We start from the raw sequence: 11,289 nt of genomic DNA, 5'->3' as shown, positions 1-11,289 counted from the left end.
TTCTTTTACTTCCTGTAAACTGGTAGGTATGTGTATAGAGTTGATTTGATTTTTTGCAATACTTCACATAGGATGTTAGTGTTAAAAAGTAATTGAGAAGAGTGCACATGTTCAGGTCTTTATAAAATAATAAAAATTGCATTTTGTTACGTATTTATTAAAGACAATCATTTATAGTTTATAAAAAAAATACTGCCCTGATATACACAAAAATGTCTTGATAATGGTAATTAAAAGCAGCACTCCCACCCCCCTTGTGTCCACACCAATATTCAATCTAGATTGGCTTAATCTTGAAGTGTAATCCAATAAGACTGAAGACCAAACACTTCAGGTCCTGGACAAGATAATAAAATACTCGTAAGCCTTCTGGATCCCTAAAATGCAAGAAGAAAAAAATGTTTAAAAAGCTGAGAAAACTCAGCAAAAAAAATACCATTTACTAACCCACATTATTTATGTACCAGGATATTCCTCATAGAGGTACTTACAGAATTAAAACTTTGAAAACAACCCAGTGTCCAAAAAGAAAAAGCCTATATGCTATATATTAAAATGTAATATTATGAGGTAATTTAAAATGTTAAGGTTTTTCTTAATGAGGAAATGCTTATATTAAGTGGGAAAAAATCATGATTAAAGTAACAGACTGTTGATCTCAATTACATTTTTTGTGCTTTAAAAGACTATATATATTTTTTAAAGCACAGGAAAAAGACAAGAAATACTTTAAGATTAATGGTTATCTAACTGATAAGTTTACGGGCTATTTTCACCTTTCTACTCTTCTGTATTTCCTATATTTTCAACAATGAGCATGTATTACTTTCAGAATTAGGAAAACTTATTTTTTAAGAAGTAGTACTAAGCAGGACCAAGAGGCTGAAGATTACTACAGCATAACTGGGTAAGAACAAGACTGTTCACAGGAAGACAGTTATGCCTAACATGTACTAAAAGTGAGCCATATCTAACCCCAAATCCTCAAAGCACAAGAGCCAAAGAGGTGGCCAGATTCTAAGGATTCTTTGTGGCATGTAGATTCATGTCTCAACTTTATAATTTACCCTACTGACAAAATGAATTTTTAAATTTATATTCTGAATAATTTCAAGTTTCACTAAAGTCAGGCTTTAAGATGTGCTATCTGAATAGCCAACACTGAGGAAGGTGTTCAGACTCACTGATTCTACAGTTTATTTCCAGCACTTGCTTTTTCATGTTTCATTTCTGTTCTGGCCAGATTCTTACCCACTTTGGCTGCTCTTATGGCATTACTCTGTGTGTGTGTGTCACTGAGAAGCTCTTATTAGTAATGATTGACTAAAACACCAAAAGCAAAAGGAGCAAGCCCTTGAAAATATATAATTTGGAGTCTCTCTATTGAGGGGGACAAAGCTGACCAATTCTGTCTTACATTTGTACCAGATCTTACCATAATGGTCCCAATTTGGTTAAGGGTTTCGTATCAGCCTGCTCTAAAACAGACACATCTGGATATAAGGATCATGGATACTTACTTGGATTGATTGACATCAATAAGGGAACCAATTTTTGATGTTGTGAAAGAAATATGTTCATCTCCAATGACAATTTCAAGCTCCTAGAAACATGAAATGTCAAGCTGAATTGGATTTTTCATCAGTCACAAAGGAGAAGGGTTCATCATCTGCCAAATCACACAAACTCTAATACAGTTGGCCACATTACCAAGACCAGTTCAGTCTGAGCCCTAAACTGTACTGGGCACTGGAAACAAAGAGATAAATAATTGGTATAAGATAAATACTGGTTTAGCCCTTGAGTAGCTTATACTCTTAGAGGAAGTTGTGTGTGTGAGGCTCCACCATTTAGAAGAATTTACATCATGCTTTGTATAGTTTTCATTGTTAACGATGTGAAGTAACGTGTATAAATCTGTTTTATGAATATCAAGAATCTAACTTTTCTGGGCAACATGGGACAAGGAAAAGAATTCCAGACCCTGAGCAGATCCCAGCTTTGTCACTTACTAGCTGTATGCCCTTGGGTCTGAATTTCTAAAGAGTGAAACAAGTACTATAATCTTAAAAAAAAAAAATCTATTGGGTGGGGAATTGGAGGGGGCGCCTATGGGACAGATCAGCAAAACCAAACAAACATCTCTGCCCTTGTGGAACTTACAATCTATTTTTTTAATATTTATTATTTATTTATTTGTTTATTTTCTCTTTTTTTTGGGCTGCATTGGGTCTTAGTTGCGGCATGTAGGATCTTCACTGAGGCATGCAGGATCTGTTGCTGCATCGCTCGAGCTCTTCCTTCGTTGAGGCACGCGGCTTCTCTCTAATAGTGGCTTTAGCTGCCCCGCGGCATGTGGGATCTTAGTTCCCCCGACCAGTGATAGAACCCGCATCCCCTGCACTGGGAGGAGGATTCTTTACCACTGGACCATCAGGGAAGTCCCAAACTTACAACCTATTGAGCTCTACTTCTTAACACTCAGATTTTAAAATGTTAATATTTTATCATATTTGTGTCAGATTTCTTTTTTAAGAAATATTACCCACCTCCCACTCTGTTCTCCTTCCTGCCTCCCCAGAAGTTGGGGTGTATTCTTGCCACTCATGATTTTATATTAGGTAGTATATTTTTAAAATTTCACATAAATGATCGTACTATATGTATCTTTTTGCTTTTTTCATTCAACAAGGGTTTTTTTTTTTAAATTTGTTTTTTATTGAGTTAACATTGGTTTTTTGTTGCTGTTGTTGTTTTTGGCCACACCATGCAGCTTGTGGGATCTTAGTTCTCTGACCAGGGATTGAACCTGGGCCCACGGCAGTGAAAGCAACGAGTCCTAACCACTGGACCACCAGGGAATTCCCATATTGGGTTAAAATTGGTTTAAAAGTTTCATGTGTACAATATTATATTTCTACTTCTGTAAATACTACAGTGTGCCCACCACCCAAAACTTAGTTTCCATCTGTCACCATACAGTTGATCCCCTTTACCCATTTTTCAACACCCCCTCCCCACCTCCCCCAGCCCCTTCTCTCTGGTAACCACTACTCTGATTTCTGTATCTGTGTGGTTTTGTTTGGCTTGTTCATTTATTTTGTTTTTTGTTTTCAACAAAGTTTTTGTAGGTAGATCAACTCCATTAGTTTTAAATGCTTTAGAATATTCATTTCCCTATCGAAGGAGACTTAAGTTCCCAATTTTTGTTTCTATAAACAATGTGGCAAGGATATCCTTCTATGCATCTTGTGTATATATGTGAAAATCTCTCTAGGAAATCCCTAGAAGGTAAACATATTTTCAGCTCTGCTAGACACTAACAAATCGTTCCTTAAATGGTTGTACCAATGTTGTTTCCACCAGTATATATGAATCCCCCTTTTCTTTCTCATATCCTTTTTAAAACTTGGTGGTTTTTTTTTTTTTTTGACTGTTCTAATAGGTCTGACATGGTATTTCACTGTTGTCCTCATTTTCACTTTTCAAATAAAACTGTAAATGTTTTCATAAATTTACTGCCCACTTGTTTTTCCAGTTCTGTAATTGTCTATTCATAACCTTTACACATTCTGCCACTAGTTTACCTTTTTATTATTAATTTGTAGTTCTTTATATATTCTGGATAGAAATGCTTTGCCAGTTATGTTTTGCAAATACCTTCCTCTAACCTGTGGCTTATCTATTTTATCTTGATATCTTTAGATAAAAAGAAGTTTTAAATTTAAAGAAGTCAAAATTACTAAACTTTTCCCTTGAGGAGTTTAAAAAACTTCTCTACCTGGAAATAAGACAGTCTATATTTTCTTTTATGTTTTAAAATTTAGCTTTATTTCTGTAAATCGTCTAATTAAAAAATACTCTAAACATATTGCCAATCAACTTGGTATACTTTGTTAAACAGTCCATCCTTTTTCTACTAATTTGAAAGGCCACCTCTGTCATATACTGTTCCAAGTTCCCATATATTCATGGGTTAATGTTTCTGGGTTCTCTATTCTGTCCCATTGGTTTAGTGGTCAATTCCTGAGGCAATGTCACCATACAAATGACTATAGTTTTATAAGAAATCTTCAAAATTATCTTGGCTACTCTTGCCCCTTTGACCTTCCATGAATTTGAGGCTCCATCACGTTTTAGGAAAAATCCTGTTGTGATTTTTATCTGAATTGGAATGAATTTATAAATTATTTTGGTGAAAATCGATATAATATTGAGTCTTCCCATCCATAAAAATGATACATATTTTTATGTCCTTCTATAAAGCCCTTTCCCGTAAGTTTTATATATCTTGTTAAGTTCACCCCCAAGTTCTGTATAGCTTTTGTTCCTGTTATGAATGGGATTTTGTTTTTAATTACACTATCCAGTAGGTTGTTGCTGGTATATAGGAGTATGCCTTGCCCACTTCACAGGACTATTGTGAATGTTGAATGAGCTAATGGAGCTGAAAATTTTATCAATCCTAAAGCAAAATACGTATATATAGTATTACTAAGATCTTATGAACGTTAATTAAAAAGTTAACTTAAGTACTGAGGATGAGATTTTTTTCATTCATCCTCAAGAGTTGGTCCATCATTCTGAGGTTAATTAGAATATGCTTATACGAGTTTTCATATTAATTTAATAAATATAATTATTATTGAGCTTTTACTATACACTGGCACTATTTCAGTCACTAGAGATATAGCAGTGAAAAAAAATAGGTAAAGTCCTTGTACTGAAGGAGTTTGCAGGTGTATGTGTATGTCTGTGGCAGTGGAGGATGAAGAGGGATGCATAAGGAAAATCAAACAAGGCAATTTCAGACAATGATAAATGCTATGAAGACAAAAACCAGATTTTTTTTTTTAAGTGGTGGGGAAAGGCATTTTAGATTGGATGGACAGGCAAGACATCACTGAGGAAGTGACATGTGAAGACCTCAATAATAAAGACAGTCTTGGATAGAATGTTCCGGGCAGCATGTAGGAAATGCAAAGGTCCTAAACTAAGAACCACCTAGGTGTATCTGAGTAACAGAAATGAGACCGGTGAGGTCTGAACACAGTGAGAGATGTTGAGAAAAGTAGAAGGTAAGGTGGGAGTTTGGACTTTATTTTAAATACAGTGGGAAGCCACTGGAGAGTTTAAAATTAGTGGAATAAACAAATTTACATTTTAAAAGATTACTCTGGCTTCAGGAAGGAAAAAAAATGGGCTGTACAGGACAAAAGAAGAAACAATGAAATCAATTAGAAGTCTGGATTAGGAAAGCAGCATTAAAGTGGAAAGAAGAACCTTTCCTATTAATTCAGTCAAATATGACAGTGGCTTTTATTTTTTAATTGCCACAATGTTTTCAGAATAAATATCTAAGCCATGAATGTAAACAAATATACTTAGTTGCTTGCATCATTTTCCATTAGATTGTTGAAATAACTATGTTTTATTTATCTTTGTATCCTCACAACGTTTTGTCCATAGTTGTTACTCAGTAAGTAATATGGGCAGCAGATACTGTGAGAAGCAAGGGAGGGATCACAAGAGGAAATTCAGGGCTGGGCTCTAGGTGGTGAGCAGCACCACTTGCTCTCCCCGATCCTCTGTGTGGGATGAGTGCTTCCTTAGACCACAGTGCTGGTAATCTGCTCTGTGTAGGGCTCCATATCGCACATACATACATGAGTATATTCAGTGTCATATGCAGAGCAGTAAACCTCATCTCATTTGTAAGATTTTTGCACCGTGGATAGTTGCTAAAACACCCACCTGCCGGCCCACTCGGTCAGGAGGAGGCCACAGAGCATCATCCTCTTTGGTAATTTCACTGTCATCAATTATTCTCTTCAGTTCCTCCATCACACTTCTATGTACATAAGCCTGAAAGCAAGTTAAAAAACAGAATTTAAATTGTACCGCTAAGCAGCATTCTGACTCAGATAGTGATGAAAAATAAAAGACTACTCATGAAAACTTATTTCTGGCACCTCTGTAAGTGGGAAGACATTCCGGCTTGACCTCAGCATGCCAAGAGGACGGCAGGGTCAGAAGTGCCCAATGACTACACCTCAGTCCCCCAACTAGTTGTTTCTATTTCTTGGTATATCCTGTTCACATGGACCTACTCCTTGCCTACCTACTAAACTCACACTTGAGCCCCAAACAAAAGATCTGTGAGTAACTCTGGTTAATTTTAACTAAATGACATGCTTCTGAAGAGCAGAGATATGTCTTTTACATTTTACATATTAGTCCACGTTAAAAAAAAATTGTGAGGATGCTGACATGTATGGGTAAGCATAATGCTGATTGCTAATTAAATACAATAGCATGAGAATATACTGACTGTTAAGACATTTTCAAATGTAACAAAGTGGTTAAAAGGAAAGAAAAACTTTGATGAAACCTTAATGGTGTGGTAGAAATCATGCCAAAATGGAGCACATGGACTTGACAAAGGCAGGCATAGGTCTGAATTCCTGCTCAATCTCTTACTAGGAGGGCTAACTTTGTACAAGCCCCATAATTAATATCTGGGCCTTCACTGTCTTATCTGTAAAGGGTATATAATACCACCCATCACAGAGGCTTACAATAGGGGTTGAAATAAGATCACAGATGTATTACGTAGTGTCATGGCTGGCATCTAACATGATTCAATGATGTTAACTTCTTTCCCATGCTCCCTTTCCCCCATTCAAATGCAAATTAAAAGAGCTCTATTGAGTGCTAGGTACCAGGGAATATATCAGACACTAAGTTAGTGGGGGGGGGGGGGGGTAGGTTTTCTGTTTTTGCAGATGAAGCAACTGAAACTTATCAAGTTCAACCAGAAGTGTGCCCAAGGTCACAAGGTTAGTAAGTAGCAGATTCAGGGTTCAAACCAAGATTTGCAAGACTTCAAATGATTACCTGTTACCGATTCAGCATTGTTAAAGAAAATATAAACTAAAAGAAGATTTGAGAAAAACTTTAGAAGCTATCTACAGACATGTCTATACTTCCCTATTCTTTATCTTTCAATACTACTCACAGAAAGAACAAAAACAGGACAAAAGGCTAAATGGCTCTCAGAGGATTCATTACCTCTTTTCTGATCATGACATCATTTTTGTAATTGCTGTTGTTGGCATATCTCAATTTCCCTGTGAGGGGCAAAAAACAAATTCAATATATAATAAAAACATATAAATAAAGGCTGCCTTATCAGTAAACAAAGGATGTTGCCGCCATCAAGCCACCAGCCACACCACTCCCAGCTCCCTCCCCACGGGTGCACCCTGAGGGGATTCAGGGTGGGGGAAACAGGATACTGGCCCTAGATAGTCAAGGTGCATATCAAAGGAATGATCTCAAGGAGCCAAGCATCTTCCTCTACAAAGAAAAGTGCTAACTTCTTTAACTTGAGCTGTCTGGTATTTCTTTAATTAATAGTTAATAGTAATATTTTGATGTTCTGACTACCTGGTTTTTTTTTTGTCTTTGGAGTTTGTTTGGGTTTTTTTGCACAAACTCCTATATATCCTGGCTCATCCCTTACCTCTTCGGAACAGTCCCTCAAAGCTATCTGAGAGCCTGTCTCCCAGGCTTAAGTCCTCAGTATTTCTGCCGAATAAAACATAATTCTCAATCTTTAGGTTGTGCTTTGTTTTTTTAGTCGACACTATTAAATAGCCTCCCAGCCAAAAATACAGCTGACAATGAATTACAATTCTTGCAAAAGGCAGCTCAGGTGTGATAAAAGAACAGACTCTTTTGTGACTGGCAAATCATGTCTCTGCAGGTTAATGTCCTCAGCTGAAAATAGGAGTAATTGATAACTCACCTGCACACAGGGCCTTCTAAGGCTCAAAAGAGTGGTGAAAACTTCTGAAAACTGTAAAATACTTTTTACATATATTAACATGTGACTGTGAAACACTCTCATCTATCCCTATGATGGAAAAGCTGTGGGTTTATTATTGAGCATATTTGGTATACAAGGCCCTTTGTGCATATGTGCATCTAACAGGCTAATTTGGGTATATATGGTGGATATGAAGACGATAAAAGGAAATAGAGGAGATAATTATTTCCCTATAGAAGGCACACTAAAAAGAGCCAAATTAATTGATGCCTCACTGCACTGTCTCTCTGCCTCAAGTCTCTCTTCTTTCAGGTCATTCTCCATACAGTGGATAAAGTGATATAAGTAACAGATGGCTCTTATTAGGTTACTCTAACACTCTGATACTGACAATGGCTTCCCACTGCCTTCTTGATAAAATCCAAATTCCTTAATGTGGCTTACTGTTAAGCTGAGCCCCTTTCCAGCCTCACTCCTATAATAGTCCTCTCTCACAGAGCTGGAGTTAATCAAACTACACTTGACCCTTAAACAACGTGGGGGTTAGGGGCGTCCACCCTCTACACAGTCGAAAATCCGCGTATAACTTAAAAGTCAGCCAGCCCTCTGCATCTGTGGTTCCTTGGTATCTGTGGTTCCTTGGTATCTACGGTTCCTTACCCGAGATTCAACCAACTGTGGATCATGTAGTACCATAGTATTTACTATCGAAAAAAATTTGCATATAAGGGGACCCATGCAGTTCAAACCTTTGTTGTTCCACGGTCAACTGTCTTGATTTCTGCCTGAAACATCCTATGCACTTTTCGGGTTTTCAGCCTCCTTGCTGTTAATGCTGTCCAAAATGCCTTCTTGACTCATCTACCTAACCAACTCCTACACATTCCTAAAGACTCACACCCCCCTTCCCCGTGTCATCTTATACAGGAATCCTTCTTTGACCCTTCAGGATAGGTTAGGTGCCTTCTTTCTGCTCCTAGAATCTTCTGTTTCTTTCTACCACAACACTCAATACACTGTCTTGCTATTGTTAACAAAACTTTCTCTACAATTGGGGCTTGTCAGTTCATCTTTGTGCCCCCATTTAGTGGAAGTTTTCTGTCATCTTTGATTCCTTTTCCTTCACCATGCTGGCCACGCCCCAAATCCTATCAATTGGCAAAGTCCTTTTGGTTCTGCCTCCAACAGTATCCTAAATCCTTCCCTCTACTTTTACTGTCACTGTAGTCCCAACCAACATCCTTTTTGTCTTAACAACTGTAACCGTCTCCCATTAAGTAGTTGCCATTCTTGCCCATTCTGCACCTAATAGTTACAATACTTTTTCAAGGACAGATTACATCTCTGCTTGAAACTTTCCAATTTCTGCCTGCTGCACTTAGAAAAAAATCTAAACTCTACCATGAACTATAAAGACTACATGGTGTGACCCCTGCATTACTTATCCGACATCATCTCCTACTATTCTCCCCAGAGTTCAGTACTATTCAGCCACACTGGGCACCCGAAACACACCTAGCTCATCTCTGCCCAGCTCATCTCTGCCCTACGGCCTTGACACTTGTTTCTCCCTCTGCCTAGAATGCTCTTCTTCTTGAGCTTCACAAGGCTGGCTCCTTCTTGGCAATAAGATCTCAGTTCAAACATCTGCTGTTCACAGAGTTCTCCAATGGCCACCCTTTCTAAAAGCGGCCCACCAGCAATTATTTCATCATTTTATTTTCTGACCACTCATCACTATCTGGAATTTTTTTGTGTGTGTACGATCTCCCAGCACGAGGATACAAGTTCCATGAAACAGGAAACCTGTCCATAGTTCACTCCAGCATCCCAGAATGTGGAACAGAACCTGGCACGAGATATAAGCTCAAGTAATGTTTGTTGAATGAAGCATTATGGTCAAAAACGTCACTAAACAGAAGTCCCTGCACACATACAGAAAGAACCAGTGGGGCGGACATAGGATCGTTCCTTCCAAATCAGCGCCTCACAGCCATCTGTTCCTTCCTCCTCCAGTTCCTCGTACATTCCAGATCCCCGGCCTCCCCACTACCCCGCCCCCAGGCCTAGTCCTCGCTCCCGAGGAGCTTCTCTCACCGTCCGGCCGGAACTCAAACTCCAGGAATTCGTGGCCGAATTTGCCCTTGTGACCCACATAGTAACGCAGATAGAAGTCACTCTCCATCGCTGGCAAAAGGAAACCAAGACCAAACTTTAATAGCAAACCTCACCGCCGCCGTATGCGCCCGACACTGACGTTTACGGCGGCGCGCGGAAGTGACGTCAGGCAACGGCACGGCCTGTAGCGGAGAGAACCCCTCTCTACCCAGTCCACCCGGAGGTGGGACAATGCGGATGTGCGGTCTGTGCAGCCCTGCCGGCTCAGCCCGAGGCGTGAAGGGCCTGAGGCTGGTCGACCTGCCTTCTCTTGGGCTTGAGGCCGGAAGCCCTCCGTGGGCTTATGAGCCCTGCGGCGGGGGGCGGGGGTCTGGAGGCAGCGTTGCCTGACCTCGGGCTTAACACCCGGAATCCTGCGTCCCCCCAGGCTCCACCTCCATTTGGGACACCCGACTGTGTGAGTCGGAAAAGGCCCTTCACCGTCTCTGGACCTTATGTCGTCTCATCAGTAAAATAGGGTTAAAAGGAGACCTCAAGGGAGAACGCAGCCCACCACGGTGAATGCATCTAACGTAGGCTCCGACTGAACTCTGCCTGTTTGAGGATCAGTTCTAGAAATCCTTCTCAGCGACGCTTTCCCTGAATCCGCAGTGGAGCTTTTCATTTCCCTGCAGCTAACTCGGCCACACTTATCCCCCATTTTATCTCTTTCTACCTTTTATTTCTTCCTTTCCCTTTCTACCTCACGGGTCTCTAGATGAGGTGCTGTGAATAGGACTTAAGTTGAATATTTGATCTCCCACTCCCCAGCACAGCTTACCCAGCAGTGATTCTCGGCCCGGCCTGCGCAATCAGATCGCCTTGGAGCACCTAAAAAAATACTGGTGCTTGGGCCCTACCCCAAACCAATTCAACCAAAATCTACAGTGGACCTGTGTGTCGGTATCGTTGTTTTGTTTTGTTTTGTTTTGCTTTGCAGAGCTCCCCAGTTGAGTCAGGATTGAGAATTACTGCCCAAGAGGCTCTTGTCTTTTCAGGTCAAAGTGGTTGACCTCTGTGAAGGCTTTCTGGCTATGGAAAAATTTTCCTCCTTGCTTAGGCCAAGGGCAGCAAAACTCCTAATTAGTAGAAGCCTGCTGTAGTTCATCTAAGTTCCAGCCAGAGGGTAAAATGGAGTTGGAGCTAGAGACAATGCCGAAATGGCATCATTCTTGGCGCCTGTAATTACACTATTCTGTACTCTTCTCATTCCCAGTCTTGCCATTACTACTTTTCTCCCTGAAAAAGAATTGGGGGCTTCCCTGGTGGCGCAGTGGTTGAGAATCCGCCTGCCGATGCAG

General features: G+C 39.8%; 1 protein-coding gene across 1 annotated transcript; it reads right to left on the bottom strand.

Moving 5' to 3' along the window:
• Positions 1 to 136: 136 nt before the first annotated feature.
• MAGOH (mago homolog, exon junction complex subunit) lies at positions 137 to 10,113 on the bottom strand. The gene is made up of 5 exons (XM_059060120.2): positions 9,929 to 10,113; positions 7,072 to 7,130; positions 5,755 to 5,865; positions 1,521 to 1,603; positions 137 to 377 (listed from the first exon to the last, which is right to left on the bottom strand). The coding sequence occupies exons 1-5, from the start codon at positions 10,014 to 10,016 to the stop codon at positions 278 to 280; spliced, it is 441 nt and encodes a 146-aa protein (XP_058916103.1). The 5' UTR covers positions 10,017 to 10,113; the 3' UTR covers positions 137 to 277.
• Positions 10,114 to 11,289: the final 1,176 nt, after the last annotated feature.

The sequence above is a fragment of the Kogia breviceps genome, chromosome 1 (genome assembly GCF_026419965.1).
Source record: "Kogia breviceps isolate mKogBre1 chromosome 1, mKogBre1 haplotype 1, whole genome shotgun sequence".
Lineage (NCBI taxonomy): Eukaryota > Metazoa > Chordata > Mammalia > Artiodactyla > Physeteridae > Kogia > Kogia breviceps.
This window is presented reverse-complemented; position numbering and strand designations above follow the sequence as displayed.